Source organism: Mastigoproctus giganteus, chromosome 2 (assembly GCF_048544385.1).
Source record: "Mastigoproctus giganteus isolate SK-2022 chromosome 2, ASM4854438v1, whole genome shotgun sequence".
Lineage (NCBI taxonomy): Eukaryota > Metazoa > Arthropoda > Arachnida > Uropygi > Thelyphonidae > Mastigoproctus > Mastigoproctus giganteus.
The window spans coordinates 132,053,956-132,081,122 of record NC_143576.1 but is presented as its reverse complement, the minus strand read 5'-3'; the positions used below and the strand labels follow the sequence as shown (position 1 = coordinate 132,081,122).

The 27,167-nt window shown below is 36.7% G+C and overlaps 1 protein-coding gene across 1 annotated transcript in view; it reads left to right on the top strand.

Moving 5' to 3' along the window:
- LOC150089571 (sec1 family domain-containing protein 2-like) overlaps positions 1-26,019 on the top strand; it is a 200,058-nt gene extending 174,039 nt beyond the window's left edge. The window contains exons 17-18 of the mRNA XM_090390034.1: positions 16,436-16,499; positions 25,817-26,019. Of these exons, the coding sequence (XP_090246160.1) occupies positions 16,436-16,499; positions 25,817-26,019 (267 nt within the window). The remainder of the gene's footprint in view (positions 1-16,435; positions 16,500-25,816) is intronic.
- The last annotated feature ends 1,148 nt before the right edge of the window (positions 26,020-27,167 follow it).

Here is a 27,167-nt window from a genome sequence, read left to right as displayed (position 1 = left end):
TTTTCTGTTTGCTGGATGAAAATCCTGAGTTTCCAAGAGGGAAAAAAACCATGCTACACTCATCTGAGACCAACTAACTCAGCCACATTGTGAAAAAGGCCCATAAAAATTCTTCACATCATTGACTGGACTCAAACTCAGGTCTTTTCCACCCAGTGTGGGGAGGATAGCAATTCTGCCAACTTTGCTACCGACAAGGGCAGAAAAGAAGCGAAAAGAAGGACACTTAAAAACACAGATTTTTCGCTCTTAGTTTGGCATTTGTGATATGAGTGACCACTAATTGCACATTACATTTATTGTGGTTAGGCAGTTTTAACAGATTATTTCCTTGTTTTATTTATTTATTGTACTAGGTCATCCCAGCCAGCTTTCCTGGCAACCTTGCCACCTGTTTACAGTTCTGTACATGTACAACCACTAAAGTTGATGTACAAGTACCTTAGATTTTATATTCCCTCAATGAGGGTCAATTCTTTCTCATTGTAATGCCCATATCACAATGTAATACCATTAAGGTACCATAAAAGTCCCAACATAAGAATGTGATTACCTCCAAAATTCCAACTTACACTTGTAGGTCCACCATGAAGGCTCAAAATCATTAGTAGAAGTCCAATTCAGGAAGTAGAAGTGTAAGCCAGGAATTATGGTCACAATGAAGAAATCAACTTTGTTCTCAAACCTAAGCAGTCCCAACATTGGAGCAGTTAACAGCAAAGTGTAATACCTCAATCAGTCTCTATGTGTTATCCCTGGACCCAGGCGCCTCCGTAGCCAGGTGGGAAGGAGCAGCAGTGCGTAGCACACGCTTCTTGATTAGACCGGGGTTCGAACCCGTCACCACCAAATACAGAGGATGTGGAAAGGTCAGGGAATGACCACCGCATATCCCGGAGCAATATGGCCTTAGTTGCTAATGCTCCTAAAAACCAAAATAATAATAATAATATCCCTGGACCCACAATAATACCATAGCAGCACAGGTCATCCATCAAGAAAGCAACCACAATGCCATCCAGCAGGCTTGTCATGGTGGTTTATCCCTCTACTGGATCCCCCCGATTTTCTCCAATACAAGCCCGCCCAAAAAGCATCAGAGGCTCCTCAGTAACTGCTCGAATTACCTGATACAACATGCCGATACTGACGCTGATATCATTATATCACAGGTCTCCACAGCTGAAGGACTATGCTCCATGCAGGGCCAGATTTACACATAAGCTAAACAAGCTACAGCTTAGAACTTCATATTACAAGGGACCTCGCTCTACCTTAAAAATTCTTTTTTAATATTGTCACAGTGAACCGGTGAAGGGCCACAACAAGTTTAAATCCGGCTCTGGCTCCATGCTGGTGCCATGAGTCTGATGTTTGTAGTATAATATCACATTTATTCACAGCTGAAGCTCCAAGAATAATATTAACAAACAGACACCATGAGTCTGTAATTCCTGCTGTAAAAATAGCAAAATGGGCCATTTAGGCTGAAGATTTATGCTCCACTAATACTGACAAACAGGCACCGTAAGTGTATAATTCCTACTATAGAAATGGCATAATTGGCCATTTTGGCCAATTGGAACAGTGGAACTCATGCTGTAGAAATGGCACAATCTGCCACTTAGATCATTCAGAGCAGTATAATTACACAATGAGCCATTGAAGTTATACCTGTGGACCTAATCCAATGAGCCAAGTATGAGAATTCCCCCCCCCCAAATCATTCAATCAATTAGGCTCATGAGTCAATGGAAGAGGCATCTGGAGGTTGTATCTTGAGGTTCTTTATAAATTATAGGTGTTCATAGGGTAGACTCCCACCTATAATCATAATGGTACCACTAATCCTGCATCCACCCTGTCAACTATAATAATAATCCATTATAATGTAGCACATCATGCCCTTTTTAACCATCATTCAGCATTGGCTCATGCTCCTCCAGCTGCAATAAGATCTTCCTCCTCCTGAATAGTTGGACTGCAAAGTTCCGAAGTGCATAGCAATCTTCTTTTGTACTAACTAACATTTGTTCACATCCAGGACTAAGGAAGTGGAGATTAGGAGCGTCAAAGATAGTTCCAATCTTCTGGGAGTTCACAAGTACATAGAGTGCACTCAGTGATTCCCAGTTCCCTTAGCTTTGCAAATACAAATCATGTTCAGTCAAAAGATAAGTTGTATGGAGATTAGGATTAAACCAAGTTGCCCACTGTTTACCATTAGCATTTACCATCATAAAAAAATATTTTTTACATCTCCTTTTGCACAAGTTTCTCCAGCATTCTTGCCACCATTTACTAATTCTGTCCATAGACTCTTCCTTTCCTCTTTGTAACTCACATCACTCTATCTGTCTATTTCAAGTGACAAACAGTTATATGGTAGTCTCTTTCTTAGATGATAAATCATTGATAGAAACATCAGGTTGTGACGACATTCTGCAGTGGCCATATCAGAAGTATCTGTAAGACATCACTAAATAAAAGCACTTAAATCTATGGCTTCTTCGGCCAAAGAAGGTATGATCTAATTTTCCAGTAGACTACAGACCTTAGAAGACAACTTCAGTAACTAATTATGTTCTCAACCAAATTTATTCAACCTAGAAAAATGCAATTTACAGTCCTTAAAAAATTCCTCTTCCTCAATCGTCCAAATCAGTTAAATTCTACACATATAAATCTTTCATTAGATCTGTTTCCCCTTAGCTCTGATCAACATTATAAATAATAACAGTTAGCTTTAACCTAGGAGATCTCTTAACTGATAGCCCAGAGTCTTTAAATAAAGGGTTAGATTCTATCATTTCCACATCTCTGGTGCTACCAACTTGTAGAGGTTCTGCTTGTACAACATTGTCCCTAGTTTCTCTGATTTGACTTTTACATTAGTCAAACATGGCCTCTTACCCAGGATTGTCTTTGTAACATTACCACTAGTAGAATGACTGGAATTGGCACCCATCTTAATAACTATTGTAAGCATACAGTTATTTATCCTATTATCTGAACCAGAACTTTGTATTACTTCACTAAAAAAATCAAGTAGATTTGATCTGACTTCTCCAGATCAGTGCATTCACACAAAAAAGAACCCTCAAGTTGATTCTCAAGAACCCTCAAGATGCCTTACTGCAACACTTGTATTCAATTCAGTTTAACTCTCTTTCCATTGATTTTATGATTGCTTCACCCAACTTTCCCAATGTTAAAAGTATCCTTTCATCAAAACACTAAAAACACCTGGTTGGTCAGTTTGTGGAGTCGTCATAATTTCTCTGCCTTTCTCTGAGTCTAAAAGCTCATCTTCTATATGTTCACCTAACTCATTCAGACTAGTGCTTAAGGATTACTGCTGAAAAGGTTCTGTAGGAGCAGGAGATATATATTTCTCAGGCAGAAGTTAGATTTACTATCTCTTTTTTTTTCTAATTCCTCGAGTCTTCAAAAATAAAAAGCCATATAAACATGAATTATGCTTGAAAGAATATTTGGCTGTTCTCTATTAGCAATGGATGGAGGTTGAAGTACCTTCTGCAGGCTTAAATCATTTATATAAAACTATATAAAATTAGTCAGCAGCAGCAACAACAGACTTCATCATCTCATTTCTGTGTGCCTTGATATCATAGATTGTTGATGAACCAGCATTATATTCTTGCATAAGAGTTTGTCTTGTTTACTTATTACTGTATTTCTAGTTTTTGGGTTATTGTTGGTAGGAATATGTTTGTAAATTTTCAGGCTTAGACAAAATATCTGTTTATAGGTCCTTACAAAGGAAGTCCAGGGGAAAAAAATCACATAAGGATTCTCAAAACAAATTTTATTTAAGAATAGCTATTTTTTTTTCAAAAGATAATATAATTAATACAACAAATTCAAGGTTGTGAGTTATCATGAGTCCTGCTAAATTATAAGTCTTAGATGATTATTTGATTTGTGCCATGTACTGCTTACTAAGCATAAATTTAATCTTAGTACTTAAGACATCATTATCATATCGTCATCCGCAACATTAGTAGTACTTATGTTTTACATACATAGCAGATGTTATGGACATCATGGAGAATAAAAAGGTTACAGCTAATTAGATGCACATTAAATAAAATAATCATATTTAAATATTTATAAATATTTCAGATGTATGAATATTTACTTAGATTAAAATGGATTGGATATTTCATCAAACTGGATATTTGACACAGTTTTAGGCAATATCCAAGTAGAACCCTTTCAGATAACTTCAAATCAAAATCAGTGAAACCACAATACTAAGAAAATAAACCCTCCTGTCATTTCACATAGTGCACATAAATAACATAAATGACTATAATGTCGAAGGGAATATGTTCTCCCCTTTATCAAGTGCAAGTTATGGACACTCCATGGGCTGCTAACTGCAACTCATTAGTTAATGTGGGGATATCCTAATGATAGCTCTGCATTGGGACCTCCTGCATTAATCTGGGTCCCTGGATGCAAGGGTATTGGTATTTTTATATATTGTTAGTATTAGTAGTGGTTGAGCTTCAACAAAATGTATACTTATAGGGATTGTTTTCTAAAAATAAAGGACTTCAAAATCTTGCTATTGAAAAAATTATACGATATTTTTACCATATTAGCCAAATCGTATTGAAAAATTATACCATAGTTTCTTCCTTAAAAAAAAAAAAAAAAAAAAAAACAAATCAAGCATCCATCCCATTACCATATTCCTTGCTCATATTGATACAAATTTAAAGTTTTGCTGTTTATACCCTTCAACAACTCCAGACCAGAGGATATTATGACTTTTTTGTTACAGAATATAATTCAATCAGCACTCAAAAACAGTGGGCCTTTTTTTTTAGCAGGGGCCCATTGTTAACTGAAACTTTATCTGGGATATCCTGATATGAATATCTCAGGTAAAGTTTCAGTTATTCATGTATATCTCTATTTCAGATATACAGGGTATCTCAAAAATACACGGCATAACATCAGGAACGAGTTCCTCATATGTAGACAATAAAAATATTTTATATCAACATAGTTCCGGAAATGCTTGGTTCCCGAGTTATTAACTGGAATGTCTTTTTTCCCGCAGGTGATTTCCTTCATCACAAGGTACTGACAGAATCTGGTGATTTTCCATTCTGACCGTGTACTCAAATCAGGAGCAAGCGGTTATGTACGGTTTGGCGGACGGCAGTGCTCTGGAGGCTCGTCGTTTGTACTACGAAAGCTTCCCAGAATGAAGATGTCCAGACAGGAAAACATTTGAAGGTATCCATCACCGCCTTTGTGAACATGGGACCTTTACACCTCGTGCTGCCGACACAGGATGACCAAGATCTACGACTCCTGAAGTAAAGGGATGGACCAACTGCCTGGCCTCCATGCTCACCTGATTTAAACCCACTAGATTTCTTCTTGTGGGACCATTTAAAGTCATTGGGGTATTCGACTCCGGTAGCTGATGTGGAAACTCTCCACAATCGAATTGTGGCAGGTTGTATGACAATACGAAACATGCCAGGAATTTGGCATAGTCTTCGCGAGTCCATGAAACGTTGATGTGAGGCCTGTATTCAGGCAGAAGGTGGACATTTTGAACAATTACTATAAGGTGATGTGAACAGTTAAGTGTCATAGACAGACTTCAAAACTCGGAAACAAAGCATTTCCGGAACTATGTTGATATAAAATATTTTTGTCTACATATGAGGAACCCATTTTTGAAGTTATTCCGTGTATTTTTGAGACACTCTGTATATCTGAAATATCCGAAAAAAATAGAAAGACAAAGAAAAATATCTGAAAAAAAAATACTGAGGCCTTATTCTTGCTGTCTTTCAAGTGATTTTGATGGTTGATCCTTGACGAAGAAATTGAAATCATCCCGAGTTTTTCAGCAATTAGTACTTCTTTATATTTTTCTGTGTTTTTTGTAGTTCCAATCCACATTTTGTAGCTCTTTTTCTATTTTCATCCTCCTTTAATTAACTTATATATATATATATATACAGGGTGTCTCAAAAATATTGGTTCAAACGTTTAGGGGAGGTAGGTAACATCTAAAGGAATGTGAATTGCATAGGAACCCATAACCGGAAACGTCACCGTAAGTCAGTACACGGTGCTGTTCATCAGTTCACGAGAGGGAAAATTTCTGGTTTACTCATTCAAGCAGTAGTCGCTGCACGAAGAGCACGCATCTATATACGAACTGTGAGCTGGCAGACATGCACCTAGTGTATGGATTAGCAGAGGGTAAAGGGTGCCTCCGTAGCCAGGTGGGAAGGAGCAGCAGTGCGTAGCACATGCTTCTTGATTAGACCTGGGTTCGAGCCCATCACCACCAAATATCGAGGATGCGGAAAGGTCAGGGAATGACCACCGCATATCCCAGAGCAATATGGCCTTAGTTGCTAATGCTCCTAAAAACCAAATAACAAAACAGCAGAGGGCAATGGACGAGCCGCTCAACGAATTTATGGAGAACGCTTCCCAGGCAGACATGTACCGGACCACCATTTGTTTGCACATGTGCATCAAAATTTGTGCAATTATGGGTCATTTAGAGGTAACAGGAGTAGTGTGGGCAGACCACATTCGACGCAAACTCCCACCATGGAAGAAAGTGTGTTGAATGCCGTCCAGAATAATCCTACTACTAGCACACGTGCCGTTGCCTCTGCCTTAGGAGTGTCTCGTAGCAGTGTACAGCGTGTCTGGCACCACGATTCCTTACACCCCTTTCCATCTCCAAAGGGTTCAGTTACTGCTCCCCCAAGATCATCCGGCACGTGTGGCTTTTGCGCAGTGGTTTCTCCAAAAAAGTGTTCAAGACTTGAATTTTCCAGCCTATGTTTTGGTCACGGATGAGGCTTATTTCACTCGGGAAGGCTTATTCAATCAGCACAATGCTCATGTGTGGGCTCACAACAACCCACACGGTGTGCGCCCTCATGCCGCACAACATCGCTTTGCAATAAATGTGTGGGCAGGTATGGTCGGTGACTGCTTAGTTGGCCCATACCTGTTACCATTCCGCATGAACTACATTAAATATCGGATCTTTCTTGAACAAGTTCTACCAGGGTTACTTAAGGATGTTCCAGCAAATGTGAGATGCAACATTTGGTTTCAACATGACGGGGCGCCTGCCCATTATGGAAGGTGTGTTCGTGACCATTTGAACAGGCGTTTTGGGCATCAATGGATTGGCCGTGGTGGACCCGTTGCTTGGCCCCCACGCTCACCTGATTTATCAAGCCTTGATTTCTTTCTGTGGGGGGGGGCCTCAAATCTATCTATTGTGTATGAATTGCCTGTGGAGACAGAAATGGATCTTGTGTCGAGACTCGTCTGCGCTGCTGCTACTGTCAAAGAAACTCCAGGTATGTTCGACTGTGTTCGCCAATCTATGCTGCATCGGTGTCACGCATGCATCGTGTCTCATGGTGGAACCTTCGAGCATCTGTTGTAACATCATGTAATGCATCCATCTCGTACTCTATTGTTAATATTATGTCAAATAAATGTTTGCCACTAATTACTGTCTTGTGTCATTTCTGCTTCTTGTGCCTCTGCTACTACTTTCCCGTGACGTTTCCGGTTATGGGTTCCTATGCGATTCACATCCCTTTAGATGTTACCTACCTCCCTTAAACGTCTGTACCAATATTTTTGAGACACCCTGTATATATATATATATATCTACAGTAATGTAAATTAAGTTAAAATATGAGAGTAAAACAGAAAAGTGCTGCAAACAGCAAATACAACAACAAAACTAATTAGAAAAACAAAGAAAGTAATGGGGGGGGGAATTAAGAAAAAGAACAATGTGGAAAGAATACTTATCAAAAAATTTGAATATTTTAAAAAAAAACATATATGCTGTAAAAAAAATAAAAAGATTGTAAAATTCATAAAATATACCATAAAATTTATGGTATATTTGCCTGTTACTTAAAATATTCCAAATTTTCGGTATTTATTCTTTCCACATTATTCTTTTTCTCCATTTTTTCCCCTCTCTCCCCTTCCTTTTGTTTTTGTTGTATTTTCCATTTTACTGTCTTTCATTAATTTACATTTTAGGCAACATTTTGTTTTCAACGTGCTAATATGTTTACCATTCTTTCTTTATTTTTTTTTTTCTCTTTCTTAATTTTACTTTTAATTTAACATTGTATATATGGTATATATATATATATATATATATATGCACCTTTTATATATATATATAAGAATCGGATTATGGATCCAGGATATTGGTTATAGGAGGACGAGGGTTTCCTGTGCGGACGTGCCTTTCTGCCGCTCTTGGAACAGAGAAGTTTTTTCTGATTTATTTTCTGCTTTATTAGTTTAAATTGACATATTAACTTATTTCTAGAGTAGCTTTATATTCCTATTTACGGTACTTAAAGTTAAAGTAACTTAGATAGAGATTTGTAGGTATTACTTAGTATCGGAAAGGGTATCAAATCCACGTGTTTACCGTTCATAAACAGCCGCCATTGTTACGTGAAAATTAATCAGTAAAATCTATTAATCTTGTCGAACTTCATTGGCAATTAAATTGTACTTTTAACTATACATATAACCACTTAGGTTACGGAACATAAATAATTAGTAAAAATAAATAATTAATACATAACTTGATACAGAAGTTATATAAAGGAATTTCGTAGATAACACTCGTTACTGAAACGCCATACAGCATATCCGGAATTCGATAGCATTAGCTTTGTATAGTATAGTGCATAATATAATATTGTCAATTAATCAGTAGATCTATTAATCTTGTTAAACTTCATTGTCAATTAAATTGTACTTTTAACTATATATATATATAACGACTTAGAGTACAAACGTAACAAATAATTAATATATACTTGATACGGAAGTTATATAAAAGTAACTCGTAGATAACACTCGATACTGAAAAATAAATATAGCGTTATAACTGTGTTAAGATACAAGTTTAAGGTTTTAATTTTGTTCTGAAATTGTAATTTTATTGATATTTAAATCGAAATCATGACTCTGACCAGAGCAGCAAAGCAAAAGGCTCAAGCTAATGGGAGTGCTGTGACTCAGGGTATGTACTATGATGCAGTCACAAAAGAGCTGGATGCAGGGAATAACTTTGATATTATATGTTTGGATCTTAGAAAGGCTTTTGATACTGTTGCGCATGGAAGACTGCTGCACAAATTGGAGAAGTGTGGCATTGGAGGCAAATTGCTGCTATGGATAAAGGGATGGTTGAGTGGCAGAAGACAGAGAGTGGTAATCAATGGACACTGCTCAACGTGGACTAATGTTATTAGTGGAGTTCCTCAGGGTTCAGTGTTGGGTCCATTGTTGTTTTCTGTATTTATAAATGATATTGATGATGGTGTATCAGGCTTAATGTCCAAGTTTGCAGACGATACCAAGGTTGGCAGGGTTATTAAGGACACTACTGATACTATGCTGCTGCAACAGGATCTGGAAAGGTTGAGCAGATGGGCTGAGAAGTGGCAAATGAAGTTTAACATTGACAAATGTAAAGTACTACATATGGGAAACAGTAACCCCAGATCAACGTATCAACTCTGTGGTACTACGCTGACAGTGGTAGAGAATGAAAAGGACCTGGGGGTAATTGTGCAGGCAGATATGAAGTTCTCTGAGCAGTGCAGACGAGCTGCAAGAGTAGCTCATGGTGTCTTGTCAATGATATACAGGAATTTTTCTAGCAGGGACAGGGATGTGATTATTCCCTTGTATAAGGCATTGGTCAGGCCACACCTTGAGTACTGTATACAGGTCTGGAGGCCTCATTTCAAGAAGGATGTAGAGCTGCTGGAACGAGTACAGAGAAGGGCAACAAGATTAGTGAATGGAACAAAGGGTTGCTCTTATGAAGAAAGGCTTAAGTTTTGCAAATTACAGAGCCTGGAGACTAGGCATCGGCGAGGTGATCTGATAGAGGTGTATAAGGCTTTGAATGGCTTGAGCATGCTCAATGCCGATAGGATTCTTCCTCTTGCTCAGAATAATCAACTGAGAGGGCATAAATTCAAATTGAGGAAGGACAGATGTCGGATAGATGTGCGGAAATTTGCCTTTAGCCAGCGGGCAGTTGGTTTGTGGAATAGACTCCCATCGCTTGTTGTTGAAGTTGATAGCCTAAACAAATTTAAGGCTCAGCTGGACAGGTATTTCGAACGAACGGAGGGGTGAAATGGGAGTAGTGGTTGTTTTTTTTTTTTTTTTTTGGCTGATGCTGAATAAGCTTGCTTTCTTGCATCATATGCCTCTACTAATGCTAATACTACTAGTTATAGCAGAAATACCCAGCAACCATAATGAAATATAGACAAATGTATTTTATCAGTGTATTGAGTAGGGTTGCTGACCTGTTAAGTGTAATTACAATGGAATAAATTGAGAATGCCTGCAAGGTAAAAGCAGATTACCGGAAATTAAATGAAATTAAGACTAACATAAAAATAATAAAAATGGTACCTAATGCTGTAGGTCCTAGGACGAACGTCTTCGTAAGGTCGGCAGACAAAACCATAGGAGCCACATTTATAAACAAGGTCTCTGTTTCTGTTATGATGTATACATATGAAACACATACATTATAGCCAACCTGATAGAGACCAAAAAGGAAGGAATAAAAAAGAATATAATTCAAAAATAAATAAATAAAAGTAAAAGTAAAATGCAGAATTAATATTTATTTATTAATAATAATAATATTTAATAATTAGTAATATTTATTTTTTAATTATATTCTTTTTATTCCTTCCTTTTCGGTCTCTGTCAGGTCAGCTATGATGTATACGTTTCGTACTTATACATCATAACAGAAATAGAGACCTTGCTTATTGCTGTGGCTCCTACTGTTTTGGCTGCTGACCTATGAAGACATAGTTAAAGTTCTAGGACCTGCAGCATTAGGTACCATTTTTATCATTTTTATGTTAACCTTAATTTCATTTAATTTCGGGTAATCTGCTTTTACCTTGCAGGCATTCTCAATTTATTCCATTGTAATTACACTTAACAGGTCAGCAACCCTACTCAATACACACATCTCTAAAGTGACATGCTTATTTTTGTTGTCTCTATAGTTACGTACATAGAACAAAGAATAAAGTTCTTTTGGTAGTATTAAGGTATTGGTATTTTTTAAATGAATGTACTAAATGGAAGATGACATTTAAGATAGAATGAGAACTTTTACAGAGTGCAGGCCACATAACATCAAATTCATAGTGAATTACAAATTCACCACTTAAAATATCTTAAGACATCTTAATGGTTGTGAAAGGTATTATGAATTTTCTTATTCTTAATGTGAATAACATTAGATACAGTGTGTCTTTTCCATGAGGAACGTCTGTGGAAGTAAGACTTATAAAAAAGTGAAGCCTTAAAATTTGTGGTATTATTATTATAATACCACAAATTTTAAGTAGTTTCACTTCATCTGTTAGAAGTTTTAGAATACATTGAATCTATAGTGTTAATTTCTCTGACATTAGGTAGTGTATTTGCATCATTACTACATAGTAAATTTTTTAGACAAACAAAGTTTGTATATCGACATCAATATTGTGACATCTCATATTGCGAAATCCTTCACAACCAGTTGCCCTTCTTATACTTCAAATAAGTAATGCTTACTGATTAAAGACGACTACTGTTATTTATTTTCAGCTGAGTACCACTACTCAGACAGCACTATTTCAGTTATTTGACTTCTCATCAGTGAGCAGGTAGGTACCCAGAGGTATAGGGGGTGTCAATCCAGTTGACTTATTTACACAATATGAGAGATGCCAAGACACAAAAGGTCTGACATCTCTCATATTGTGTAAATGTGTTTTGTAACTGGGTTTTGTGCATTTCCTATCTGATGTTTGATTAATGTTTCTTCTGGATGAACAATTTGAGTGATACTGATTGTGGAAAAGGGTCAGCCAAACAGAGAGTACAGTCAGTCCTCGTATAGCACGATAGTTGTGTTCCTAGAAACCCTTGTGCAATGCAAAATCGTGCAATATAAACAACAGGCCCTATGGGAAAAATAGGGTTAGGTGCCGACCACCCAAGATTGAACACACATTTGTAACCAAAACATTACCAAACACAATAAATAATCATAATAAAATACTGTACTTATGTATTTTTTTACTATTAATCGAACTATCGTAATAAAATACGTATTTTATTACAACTATTACATAATAAAATATTGCTAATGCTTTTGCTTCTATCGTAAGCAAACTTGTTTTTTGTTTGATTTTCTATCCAAACAGATGACAATTGTTCCATCTCTTCCAATTCTTTGTGTCTTAATCTAATGGATTTTAATTACCCTTTGAGTTGTTCCTGCTATGAAAGTTGTTTTTATTTTCTCTGCATTCTTTCCAATTCTCGGCGTTGCCTCATTTAGGCCTGTAGCACGTGCAATATCACATGGTCTTTCATTTCGCTCAAAGCGTTTCACAATTTCATATTTTTTTCTCTATTGACAGAGGCGGATGGCCATAAGCCTTACCGGGGAAACCCCGGTGGGTCGGAGGCTGGTGTGATTTTGGCCATAAACGCTAGTGTGAGGCCACTAAATTTTCCCGGGTAAGAATTTTTGACCCAGTCCGCCTCTGTTTATCGATATTGCTTTTCTTTTTCTCTCTGAATCTGCAGTGTCTTTACCAGGACGCTTCCCTTTTCACACCTTTTAAGTATTTTACTAATTTTTAGGGAATAAAGCAAAATTACAAAACGAGGAGGCACGCTTGGTACACATAAACAAAGCTGCACGTGTAGCAACTGAATAAACAACACCGTAAAGGCAGAGATGCACTATTAACACCTTACATTTTACTAAAGCACATTTCTGGGGGTTACTACCATAAAACAAAAATAATTTCCAGTTGCGTTCCTGCTAGTGGAATCTGTTATAAACTGGTAGTAAACTTGATCTAATTGCATTTGCGATAATACCGATAGCTGGAATTGTGTGGGTTTTTATGTTATTATGGTGAAATGTGTTTCCCCTTCACTGATATAAAAAAACATAAATACATTTTCAGAATCTTCTCTTCATTCCTATCGTGTTGCGTTCAGTTGGGGTGATTCCGCTTTCGACTGCCATTTCTTGTAAACACAAAGGCGAATCGTGCATAAGCGAATTCGGTTCGTGTTATATAAGATATCGTTCCCCTATTTATAAATCGTGTATGATCGAATTCGTGTAATGTAAACACGTGTTATACGAGGACTGACTGTACTGTTATCACCCTCCCTTTGTTTCTATTTATTGCATTTACAGATTTTTCTCATTGTGGAAATTCTCCACAAAGTCTTGCCTCTTTGATGTGGGAATTGATGTACAACACCAAAGAGGCAAGACTTTGTGGAGAATTTTTGGGTTAGCTGGGTTTAATCTGTGGTCTTCTCTGATTGTGTGCTATGCCACATCACTGTCACATATGTTTCCTAGAAGATGTACTGATCACATCCTTATGTTCTGACTTGTCATAATAGTTTTCTTATGTAATATTTGCAACAGTTGTAGTTTAGCTGTAAACTGAATCTTTTGTAATTTGTGCAGTGGGGGGTGGGGGATAGATTTGTAAAGTGTGGAGCCTGTTTCAGAATTTCATTGCCTGTAAAGAAAACTTTAATGTTGATTTTTTGTTGATGTACTCTATATTCCTCAATAATAAGAGGATAAAATTTGTGGCCAGCATTAATATTAAAATGTTTCATTATACAAGGAAGTGAACCTTTTCTGCATCTTCAAAATAAATAAATATAATAATGAAAATAATAACTTAGACATTTTCCATAAAGTGATCATCCAGTTCCTTCTGAAACTTCATCAAATTTTTCACCTCAGCCACCTTAACAGGTAATTTATTTCATCTGAAGTTAAGCATCATTAGATCCATTTCCATTAGATTTTACATATGCAGATCTCTAGTCCCTGTGAACTCAAGATGTGAAATTTTATCCCCAACTCATAAAGTGGGATCAAAGGGTGAAGTGAGTAATTCCAGACTTGTAAGCTTGACTTCTCTTCCAGTAAAAATAATGGAGTCACTGGTTAAAGAAGTAATGCAGTTACAGCATGAATTTCTTAAAATAGGATAACATTTTTCATAAGACCAGATAATATAACCTGTCTGACCAATCTAATTCGGTACTATGACACAGCAGTATAATAACTGGATGTGCAGAAAATAATTTTGACTTAATATATTCTTAGATTTCAGAAAATCTTTTGATACTGTTTCACATATGAGTGCTGTACAAATTGGAGCAGTGTGGCATTAGGGGCAAGTTATTGCTCTTAGGAATAGATAAGTGGAAGAAGGCAGAGAATGTTTAATAATGGATGCTGCTCTTCATGGACTAATGTTATTAGTGAAGTCCCCTGGGTTGCACTGCTGGGCCCATTGTTGTTTTCTGCATTTATTAATAATATTTATGAAAGCATATCAGGCTTAATGTCTAAGTTTGCAGATGATACAAAGGTTGGCAAAGATTAATTAAGGCTTGTTTAACATGCCTTAATTAATCACAGTAATTAAGGCATGTTAAACAAGATCTAGAAGAATTGGGTAGGTGGGCTGGGAAGTGGAAATCGAAGTTTAGCAATGACAATGTACTGCGTATGAGCAGCAGTAATCCCAGAATAACATCCCAATTGTGGGTGCTACCATACTGAGGGCAGTGGAGAAATGAAAAGGGGGGGATTGTGTAGTCAGATATGAAGTTCTCTGAACAGTGCATATAGGTTGCTAGGACAGCCCATGGGGTTTTGTGAATGGTATACTGTAATTTTTCCAGCGGGGATAAGGAAGTGATTAACCCGTTGTATAAGGCAATGGTCAGACCACATCTTGAGTACTCCATATAGCTCTGTAAGCCTCATTTAAGAAGGATGTGGTCTGTTGGAATGGCTGCAGAGGATGGCAAAAAAGTACTTACCAAGAAAACTTCTCTGTAAATTGCAGGTTCTGGAAACTGGGCACCTGAAAGGATTTTTGAATGAGGTATTTAAGGTTTTGAATGGATTGAGTAAACTAGATGCTTAGTTTTGAATGGACTGAGTAAATTAAATCTTTGTGGCATTCTTCCTCTTGCTCAGATAACTGAGGGAACATAAATTTAAATTGACAAATGTTGTTTGCCGGATAAATGTGCAGAGCTTTGCTTTCAACCAGTGGGTAGTTGGTCGTTGAATAAACTTCAGTCTTGTGTGGTGGAAGTTGATAGATCAAATAAATTTAAGGAATTCAATAAATAAAAATATTGAATGATTAGAGAAATTATTAGATGCATTGGATAAATAGTGTTATTTTTTTTTTTATTGGCATCAATACAATATAATTTCATTTTTATGGTATCAATACAATATAATTTCATTTTTATGGTATCAATACAATATAATGAAATTATATTGTATTAATGCCATATAAGCTTTTCTTTCCTGAATAATTTACTGCTGTTAATACTAATATTGATATCCTTCTTCCTGTTTGCAATGTCCTCATAAATCATTATTAGGACAACATGATCTATCTTGTTCTTCTTGGCTCTTTCCTCCTTGGCTCTCTGTTTGTACTGCTTGGTAAATTCCATGAACTATTATATTGTATTGTAACCCCCCTGCCTTTTTTCTTACAACCACCTTTAACAACCTCCCCCCCAAGTCTCAGTTACTCATGGGTTCCTGTTCTCCAGGTTTGTCTACCATTGCCATTTTACTTATCTATAACTAATTGAAATCACTTTGATGAAACAAAATTTAGTCTGATTCTGGTCACTAACCCACCACACTATGTTTGGTTCTGGTTATTGATGAGAACCAGATGTTTTTATCACAGCATCACTATCTGCTGTGATAATCATCTCTGAAGAATGCCCATTTATGACACCCTCTGTTTTCAGTCTTTCACCACCCCCTAAAATGCCTAAGGATATTCTCTGTAATCCTAGTTTGCTCCAGCTTGTATAATAACTTCTCATAGGGAAACCAATTCAATAGCTGCTAAAGTTTTAGGTATAGTGTGAGAGTAGTTGTTTTTTTTTATCCAGCTGTTTGATAACCTTGTCATGTTAGTAAACCAATGTCAGGCAAGAATACCCATGACATGATCCCTCTAGGATTCCATTCTTATCATGGTGGTCTTGTATGTATCATGTTCTTAACCTTATGATTAGGATTTTTTTCACCGGTCTTCAGGTTTCCAAGTTATGTTCCATAATTACTACTTGTGATTAGAATGAACGTTCTATGATGACAGATACATTATATAAAACAAATTATTTGTATTTAGATAATTAAAATTGTATATAAAACTAAATGCTTAAATTACTTCATTAAATAAACAAAAATTTAATATATAATATTTTGCAGGTAATTGTTGGTTCAACAAGACTTCTTACTCCAGCAGATACTCTAGAATTGTTGTATAATAATGGTGACATTATTAGGTAAAATGTGTTACAAGAATGTAATTAAGAAATCAGTAATAAATTCAGAAATTATTGAATTTCCATTTGTAACAACTCTTTTGTATTTTAAGTGTTTATATATCTTATCAAGTGGGAGGGGAAGAGAAAGAGTTCATGCTATGAGACATTAACAAAAATTCTGTAAAACATTTAAAAAATTATTTAATATTACCCTTTTTTTTGGCAGCATCAGGTAACTGAATCCTGATAAATCTAAGCAAATGAATTATCAAATTAAATTTCAAAATCCAAGTGTGTGTGCTGATAAATGTGTGTGTCTTGCTCAATAACTAGCATTAGGTGCCTACTATTTACCAATTTAGCTTTTGGATTACTTGCTATTTTTATTAACTTCTGTTATTTATTAACTGCATTATTTTATTCCAATTTATTCATTTATCCTCTTTGTCTGTCAGTTAAAATTCGGAAATAAGAAGCTTGAAATCAAGCAACTCAGAAGCAATGAAATTGCCAAGTAATTACTGGCAAAATCACTTTGATACATGTTCCAAAAAAAAAACAATTATCAGCAATTATTTGTTGTATGAGAACTATCTTCTGCTTGTATTTTTCTGTTAAAAGCTTCTCATTCCCATATTTTTGCTGACAACGTATCCTGTCTGGAAAAATAAAAGTTAGTCATATAGAAATATTAGAAAAAGTAAGTGGCCAATGGAGCAGGCTTTCAACACCACACTGATTCACTTATGCTTTAATCTTTCCAGTTAAGTTAACTAAACTTATCACAGCATTTAGTATAATATGAAAATACAAAATAATGAAATTTTATTTACTCACAAAAATATTTCAATTTTCAGTTTAAGTACTGATATAAATTCTCAGTATCAGTAAGTTTATTAAATCTTGTGCTGTAAGTCATTAGGTGTTGAAATGCTGCTTGGGATTTGGCTGTTGAGTTGCTGGGAGAACACAGTGCTTATTTATTTAGAAATAAAAAGTTTCTCATCTCCATATCATATTGTATTGGCTTTAGAAATTAGCATTAGAATTAGTAGAGGCATATGATGCAAGAAAGCAAGCTTATGCAGCATCAGCCAAAAAAAAAAAAAAAAACCACTCCCATTTCACCCCTCTGTTCGTTCGAAATACCTGTCCAGCTGAGCCTGGACAGGTATTTCGAAGTTTATTTAGGCTATCAACTTCCACAACAAGGGATGGAAGTCTGTTCCACCAACCAACTACCCGCTGGTTAAAGGCAAATTTCCGCACATCTATCCTACATCTGTCTTTCCTCAATTTGAATATATGCCCTCTCAGGTGATTATTCTGAGCAAAAGGAAGAATCCCATCAGCATTGAGCATGCTCAAACCATTCAAGTATTTATACACCTCTATCAGATCATCTTGCCAGTGCCTAGTCTCCATACACTGTAATTTGCAAAACTTAAACCTTTCTTCATAAGAGCAACCCTTTGTTCCATTCACTAATCTTGTTGCCCTTCTCTGTACTCGTTCCAACAGCTCTACATCCTTCTTGAAATGAGGCCTCCAGACCTGTATACAGTACTCAAGGTGTGGACTGACCATTACCTTATACAAGGGAATAATCACCACCTTATCACTTCTAGAAAAATTCCTGTATATCATTGACAAGACACCATGAGCTACTCTTGCAGCCTGTCTGCACTGCACAGAAAACTTCATTTCTGCCTGCACAATTATCCCCAGGTCCTTTTCATTTTCTACCACTGTCAGTGTAGTACCACAAAGTTGATACGTTACTCTGGGGTTACTGTTTCCCATATGTAGTACTTTACATTTGTCAATGTTAAACTTCATTTGCCACCTCTGAGCCCATCTGCTCAACCTTTCCAGATCCTGTTGCTGCAGCATACTGTCAGTAGTATCCTTAACAACCCTTCCAACCTTTGTATTGTCTGCAAACTTGCACTTTAAGCTTAATATACCATCATCAATATCATTTATAAATACAGAAAGCAACAGGGGACCCAACACTGAACCCTGAGGGACTCCACTAATAACATTAGTCCACGATGAGCAGTGTCCATTGATTACCACTCTCTGTCTTCTCCCCCTCAACCATCCCTTTATCCATAGCAGCAATTTGCCTCCAATGCCATACTGCTCCAATTTGTGCAGCAGTCTTCCATGTGCAGCAGTATCAAAAGCCTTTCTAAGATCCATATATATAATATCAAAGTTATTCCCTGCATCCAGCTCTTTTGTGACTGCATCATAGTATCCAATCAAATTGGTAAGGCAAGACTTTTCCTTAACAAAACCATGCTGTGTCCGAGCTATAACTGAAGTCTTGTTTAGATGATCCTGCAGTGCTTCTTTAACCAGTGCCTCCATTAATTTTCCTGGAACAGAAGTAAAACCAACAGGTCTGTAATCACCTGTGTCTCCTTTTGATCCTCCTTTGTGGATTGGGGTCACATTTGCACATCTCCAGTCTACGTGTATCTCCCCTGAGTCCAAAGAAGCTCTCATAATTATGGCTAAGGGTTTGCTTACTTCCTTTGCTGCCTCCTTTAATATAATTGGATAGATCCCAACCACCCCGGTGCCTTTTTTATGTTTATCCTCAACAATTTCTCCTCCACTTTCCTCTCAGTTATTACAAAATCATCTAGCTCACTGCAAGAGTTTACTTCACCTCTGGCATTCCCCTTCCTGAATAACTCCTCATGTGTGAATGTAGATGCAAAACATTCGTTTAGTTTGTTAGCCACCTGAGCAGGATCATCAACAATTGAACCATCAATATCCAGTGGACCAATCTGATTCATCCCTTTCCTTCTAGAGTTTACATAGTTAAAGAACTCTTTTCTGTTTTACTTTGCATCCTTTGCCAAGGATTTCTCATAATCTGCCTTTGCCTAATCTCATTTGTGACTTGGTTACAGACCAGCTTATGTCTATCATAGGCTTCCACATCACCCATTAATTTATATGTATCCCATGCATTTTTCTTCTCTGCCATTTGTCTCATTAGTTAATCTGACATCCATTTAGGCCTAAACCTTGAACAATATTTCTTAGCTATGTAAAGCCTAGTAGCTTCTAAGATAAATTCTTTGAATGCTTCCCATTTTGAATTTGCTGTTGGTAACATCATCAGTTGGTCCCACTGTATGGAATTTAAATACTGTCTCAGACCATCGTAGTCGCCTTTACGAAAGCAAAAACCCTTCCCTTTACCCCTGATGGTAGTTACCTCTTTGAGTAAATCCAACTTCAGCACACTGTGATCACTACCACCTAGTGGTTCCTTTATCTGCAGATTCTTAATGCATGAAGAATCACTACTGATAATCAGATCAAGAGTATTACTCCCTCTAGTTGCCTCCCGAACATGCTGATATACAAAACAATCATCCAATAAATCCATAAAAGCCTTGCTAGTGTGCGAGTGACCAACCCACAAATAAATTTGGTAATGTTGGCTTGCCTCTCTATTATACATTTGGTGTACAAATGAGTATGTTTTTTGTTTGGCAGTTAGCAAATTTACTTATGGCAGTCAAAATCCACAGGCTACCAAACATAGAACGAACTCATTCGTATAGTGAAAAAACAGACTGCCAGATGAATTTTTGGAAGCATTAAGTTAAGTTAATTATACGTATAACAGCATTTAGTATAATATGAAATTACAAAGTAATGAAATTTTATTAGAAGAACCAATTACCTTCCAACAGTGCCACTCCGAGAAGTTTCACACTACTGAAAAGCAAAAATCCAACAATTATCCATATCTTAAAAATGTCTAGATTTTGAGTGTTGTACATGTACAGTGAAAATGCTGTGTGCTTAATACTTTTACAGTTTATCAACATAGGTGTTAAAATGAGAAAAAATAAATTTGTTTCAGTTTATGAATAAAATGCCCTATTCTCCACCATCAATTATATATAATGACTGATCCCTAATTCTGATATTTGCAAAAAATTCAAAAATTTCATTAAAGGTGTGTCATTTAATCTGCAATCAATGGACTATAATGTCATATTTGTTTAACTTAGATTATCATACCACTAAAACCTCTTCTAAAACTTTAAAGGGAGCGATGGGTGCAAGGGAAGAAATGGGTTAACTTATTGTCATGAAATATAGTACAACCCTAAGAATATTCTATCTTAGATAAATTTTGAACTTTTGAAAATGGGTTGGATTTTATAATTCCAAATTTATAACATTGTTTCTATAGGGGAAGAGGGCTTGTGGAAATATGAATCAGGCCTAAAACCATCCTAGGGACCCACACTGAAAATTTTCATTTCACTCCAACTTTTTGTTATTGAGTAATGCCCAAATATCTGAAACATACTGTTATTTACATATAAAGGTTTCTGTGTATTTCAAGTGGCAAGGGGAATTGTTAGACCTGTAATCTTTCCAGTGAAAAACAGAAAATACACAGAAAATTTGGTGTCAATCCAACTTTTCCTTCTTAAGTAATGTCCAGACATCTAAAATATTGTGCAGACATGCTGCCAGGACAGCTCATGGGGGTTTTGTCAATGGTATACAGAAACTTTGCTAGCAGGGATAAGGAAGTAATTATCCCTTTGTATATGGCCATGATTAGGCTGCACCTTGAGTACTGTATATAGGTCTGAAGGTCTCACTTTAGGAAGGATGTAGATCTGCTGGAATGGGTGCAGAGAAAAGCAACCAGATTGGCAAAGGAAACAAAAGGGTGCTCTTACCTAGAAAGGCATCAGTTCTGCAAATTTCAGTGTTTTGAGACCAGAGGCACCTGCAGGGAGATCTGATTGAGGTGTTTAAAGCCTTGACTGGATTGAGTAAGCTGAATTTTAATGATATTCCACTTGCTGAGATTACACATGTGAGGGGGCATAAATTCAAGTTGAAGAAGGATAGTTGCAGGATAGATGTGCGGGTGGTTGATTTTTGGAACAGGCTTCCATCTGTTGTAGAAGTGGATGGGTTGAATAAATTCAAGGGACAACTAGACAAATCCTTGGAGAGTACAGATGGGTGAACTGTTTTTTTTTTTTTGCTGATTATATATAAGCTTGCTTTCTTGCATCATTTGCCATTACTACTACTACTGCATTTATTTATATATAAATCTGTATCTCATAGATATAGGTAGAACTTTGAAATTTGGCCTAAACCAGTGGAAAATCATCTTACTATTAAGGAATTGCTAAATCAACAAAATTTTAATAATGAATAATTTAAATTTTCTTTTTTTATGTAATTTGATATGCAAATTTTATATTGTATTAGGTAATATTTCAAAATTAGTCATTGTTTTATGCACACTATTGACCTATTATTCATATAAAATGACTTTGTACCAAACAAAGATAATCTCAGCACTACGCTTAAGCCCATTTTAGTCTATAGCTGGACCTGTTTATGTAGTCAGGTTTGATAATGGACTGATGTAAAAGGGCTAGGGAGTGAATTAATATCACAGAAATGCCACATAATCTGTATTATTAAGTTGATTTAATTTCAAGAATTAATAAATTAAATTCATGATTGGGTAATATATTGATTAATAATAACCAATATTTTAATAAATTTAATGTAGAATTACTCTGTGTGGTGCAGCAGAGTTATTAGAAGAAAAATCAATTTATATTAATGTATTTGTTAAATTTTTCTTTATTTCATTTATTCATTTTTTTAATTAATATAATTTCATAAATCAGTGCTTTAAGAAGATTAATTTCCAATAAATACTAAAAAATAGCATATGAAAAAAAGTTACATTTTTAAATGGAAAATTAATATGAATTAAGATTATTACTATGTTTAATATCACTCATATACCACATGAAATTATTAATATAGTTTGCATTAGCATTAGTAGAGGCATATGATGCAAGAAATCAAACTATTGCAACATAAGCCAAAAAAAAAAAAAACCCGCTCCCATTTCACCCCTCCGTTCATTCCAAATACATGTCCAGCTCAGCCTTAAATTTATTTAGAGTATCAACTTCCACAACAAGGGATGGAACTCTGTTCCACCAACCAACTACCCGCTGGCTAAAAGCAAACTTCTGCACATCTATCCTACATGTGTCTTTCCTCAATTTGAATTTATGCCCTCTCAGGTGATTATTGTGAGCAAGAGGAAGAATCCCATCAGCATTGAGCATGCTCAAACCATTCAAGGATTTATACACCTCAATCAGATCACCTCGCAGGTGCCTAGTCTCCAGACACTGTAATTTGCAAAATTTAAGCCTTTCTTTGTAAGAGCAACCCTTTGTTCCATTCACTAATCTTGTTGCCCTTCTCTGTACTCATTCCAATAGCTCTACATCCTTCTTAAAATGAGGCTTCAGACCAGTATACAGTACTCAAGGTGTGGCCTGACCATTGCCATATACAAGGGGATAATCACCTCCCTATACCTGCTAGAAAAATTCCTGTATATCATTGACAAGACACTATGAGCTACTCTTGCAGCCTGTCCTCGCCGCTCAGAAAACTTCATATCTGCCTGCACAATTACCCCCAGGTCCTTTTCGTTCTCTGCCACTGTCGGTGTAGTACCACAGAGTTCATACATCACTCTGGGGTTACTGCTTCCCAGTAGTACATTACATTTGTCAATGTTAAACTTCATTTGCCACCTCTCAGCCCATCTGCTCAACTTTTCTAGATCCTGTTGCAGCAGCGTACTGTCATTACTGTCCTTAATAACCCTGCCAACCTTTGTATCGTCTGCAAACTTGGACATTAAGCTTGATATACCATCATCAATATAATTTATAAATACAGAAAACAACAATGGACCCAACACTGAACCCTGAGGGACTCCACTAATAACATTAGTCCACGATGAGCAGTGTCCGTTGATTACCACTCTCTGTCTTCTCCCACTCAACCATCCCTTTATCCATAGCAGCAATTTGCCTCCAATGCCACACTGCTCCAATTTGTTCAGCAGTCTTCCATGTGCAGCAGTATTAAAAGCCTTTCTAAGATCCAAATATATGATATCAAAGTTATTCCCTGCATCCAGTTCTTTTTTGATCACATCATAATATCCAATCAAATTGGTCAGGCAAGACTTTCCCTTAACAAAACCATGCTGTGTGTGAGCTATAACTGAAGTCTTGTCTAGATGATCCTGCAGTGCTTCTTTAACCAGTGCCTCCATTAATTTTCCTGGAACAGAAGTTAAACCAACAGGTCTGTAATTACCTGTGTCGCCCTTTGATCCTCCTTTGTGAATTGGGGTCACATTTGCACATCTCCAGTCCATGGGTACCTCTCCTGAGTCCAAAGAAGTTCTCATAATTATGGCTAAGGGTTTGCTAACTTCCTTTGTTGCCTCCTTTAATATAACTGGATAGATCCCATCCACCCCGGGTGCCTTTTTTATGTTTATCTTCAACAATTTCTCCTCCACTTTCCTCTCAGTTATTACAAAATCATCTAGCACACTGCCAAAGTTTAACTCACCTCTGGCATTCCCCTCCCTGAATAACTCATCATGGGTGAATGTAGATGCAAAATACTCATTTAGTTTGTTAGCCACCTCAGCAGGATCATCATTGGCCTTCTATTGTCCATGCAAAAAATATGTAGTGCATCAATATCCAGTGGACCAATCTGATTCATCCCTTTCCTTCTAGAGTTTACATAGGTAAAGAACTCTATGTCACCCATTAATTTATGCATGTCACCCATTATAAAATGCATGTATCCCATGCATTTTTCTTCTCTACCATATGTCTCATTAGTTCATCTGACATCTATTTAGGCCTAAACCTTGAAGAATATTTCTTAGTTGGTATGTAAAGCCTAATAGCTTCTAAGATAAATTCTTTGAATGCTCTCCATTTTGAATGTGCTGTTGTAACATCATCAGTTGGTTCCATCGTATAAAATTTAAATAGTCTCAGACCACCGTAGTCACCTTTATGAAAGCAAAAACCCTTCCTTTTACCCCCTGATGGTAGTTACCTCTTTGAGTAAATCTCACTTCAGCACACTGTGATCACTGCCACCTAGTGGTTCCTTTATCTGCAGATTCTTAAGGCATGAAGAATCACTACTGATAATCAGATTAAGAGTATTACTCCCTCTAGTTGCCTCCCGAACATGCTGATTTAGAAAACAATCATCCAATAAATCCACAAAAGCCTCGCTAGTGTGAGTGACCAACCGACAAATTCCAGTCAGTATCTGGGAAATTAAAATCCCCCATTATGATTCTCTGATTTACTGGCCCACTCTATTTCCCTGTGCAGTTTCTTATTATACTCATCAGAGTTATTAGGTCTATAACACACTCCTACTCTCAATTTTGATCTCCCAGTGCTTATATCACGCCAAACTGACTTGATACTGCACTATCCAGCAATGTCGACTGGCTTCACTTCCTTGGATTTTATGTATTTCTTAACTAATATCATAACCCCTCCTCTCTTCCTATCCTGTCTGTCCTTCCTGTACACATTGTACTCCCCAAATTCCTGTTCTGCATTCCTTATATCTGTGTGACACCACATCTCTGATATCCCAACGTTATCTGCCTTTAATGTTTTGAGCAATGCCTCAAATTCATCAAATTTATTTACTATATAGTTTATTAAACTATTTGCTTAAACTACTATACATGAAGGTAATATAGAAACAATAGTTTAGGGTTGAAGCCTCAGGTTACGTAGCAAGTTAACTAGCGTCCAAATTAGTGCAATTGCATCATTTCTGTATGTAGCCAACAACCTAAGTAGTTATAAATTGGCATCATTAAGTATATCTCATATTGTGATTACCTTATCGAGTTGCCATGATATTGTACTACGTCGAATAAATAATGCTTCACCATAGGAGAAGACTATTGTTACTTATTCTCAGTGTATGCCATCATCCATATGGCACCTTTTTGGAGCTTATTGACTGCTTATTGGTGGGTGAGCAGAATATTAAGTGGGATTACAGAATGTTAACACATTCGCTGCCAATCACGCACCAACGCTTGATGTAGCAGCAGTATTGAAGAGCCGATCACGCTCTGGCACGGGATGTGGCATCATTACCCAGTAGCCAATCACGTGCGGGATTCATTAGACTTTTGTATGAAGTTGTCAACTTCAGTTGGCATTGTGTTTCTGCTATGTATATTTGTTTCGGCGTCAAGTTAAGGGTGTAAACTATATGTAGTTGTATGTGGTGTTGAATATTTTGTTACGTGACGTGCGGAAAAGCCTTGTAATATGAGTTGTGCAGATGACAGTTTAGCAGGCCAGTCGTGCCCAAAAAGAAGAAAAGTGCAATATAAAAAAATCCCTTACAGATGAAGAAATTGCAAAGATGTTGGAGGATTTATCTGATGTATATCCCAATGACATCAGTTACGATGATGACGAAGATTTTATCCCTCCAAAGGACGATTCGGAAGGTGTAGATGAAGAAGATATTGTGGAAGAGGCTACACTTGCACTGCAGGATCCGGTAAGTTGGAAAACGTCATGTGGGAAAATGACGCAACATCGATGAAACAGTTTCGTTTCACAAAATCCGAGTCTTTGCTGCAACCCGTGCCAGGTGATAATCCAATAGATTACTTTCGTCATTTATTTACCAACAATATCTTGGATGAAATAATTACACAAACAAATGTTTATGCTCATGAAATACTTCTTCCTCGAGAAAATAAAGAACATTCTCGAATAAATGCATGGAAGGACACCACTAGAGATGAAATGTTGGTATTTTTCGGATTAATTTTACATATGGGAACCATTCGACTGAACCCCATACAAGATTATTGGAAAACAGATAAGCTGTTCAGATTACATGTGTTCGCAGATAACATGAGCAGGAATCGTTTCTTATTATTACTGCGGGCCTTGCATTTTGCAAAAAATCCAGAAAAGAAAGACGTATGTCAACGGGATCGCCTATATAAAATTCAAAAAATGGTGAATCTGTTCAATGCACGAATGTCGGAAATATATTATCCAGGACGTGAGATTAGCTTTTTTTTTTTTTTTTTTTTTTTTTTGATTTGGTAGTTGTTGGTGCATCGGCTTCTGTGGCCATATTGCACCTCCCAAGGTTTTTGCAGTACTTTGATCCAAGCCCGAGGCGGGAATCGAACTCGCGACCTTTGGGTTGCCGGGCAGGTACTTTACCCACTCGGCTAGCCTGGTCGGCGAGATTAGCTTAGATGAGTCTATGATATTGTGGCGTGGAAGGCTTGTTTTTCGACAGTACATTCAAAACAAACGTCATAAGTACGGCATCAAGTTATATATGATCACAACGCCTACTGGCATGGTTATCAAATTTCAAGTGTATACCGGTATGTTGGATGATTCCAGTGGAAAAGGACATGCACAAAAAGTCGTCATGAACTTACTTGATGGGATGTTAGATGTCGAGCATAGCATATTTATGGACAATTATTACAATAGCTATGAACTCGCTAAGTGTCTCACTGACAGACAAACCCATTGTACTGGGACAATCAGAAGTAATAGGAAAACATTTCCGAAAGAGGTTCGAGAAAAAAAGCTGAAGAAAGGGGAAACTTTATCAAGGTGTGCCCGTGGTGTAATGATTGCTAAGTGGAAGGACAGAAGAGATGTCAGTTACATATCTACAGAATACCAAAATGATATGGTGGAAATGCAGAACAAACG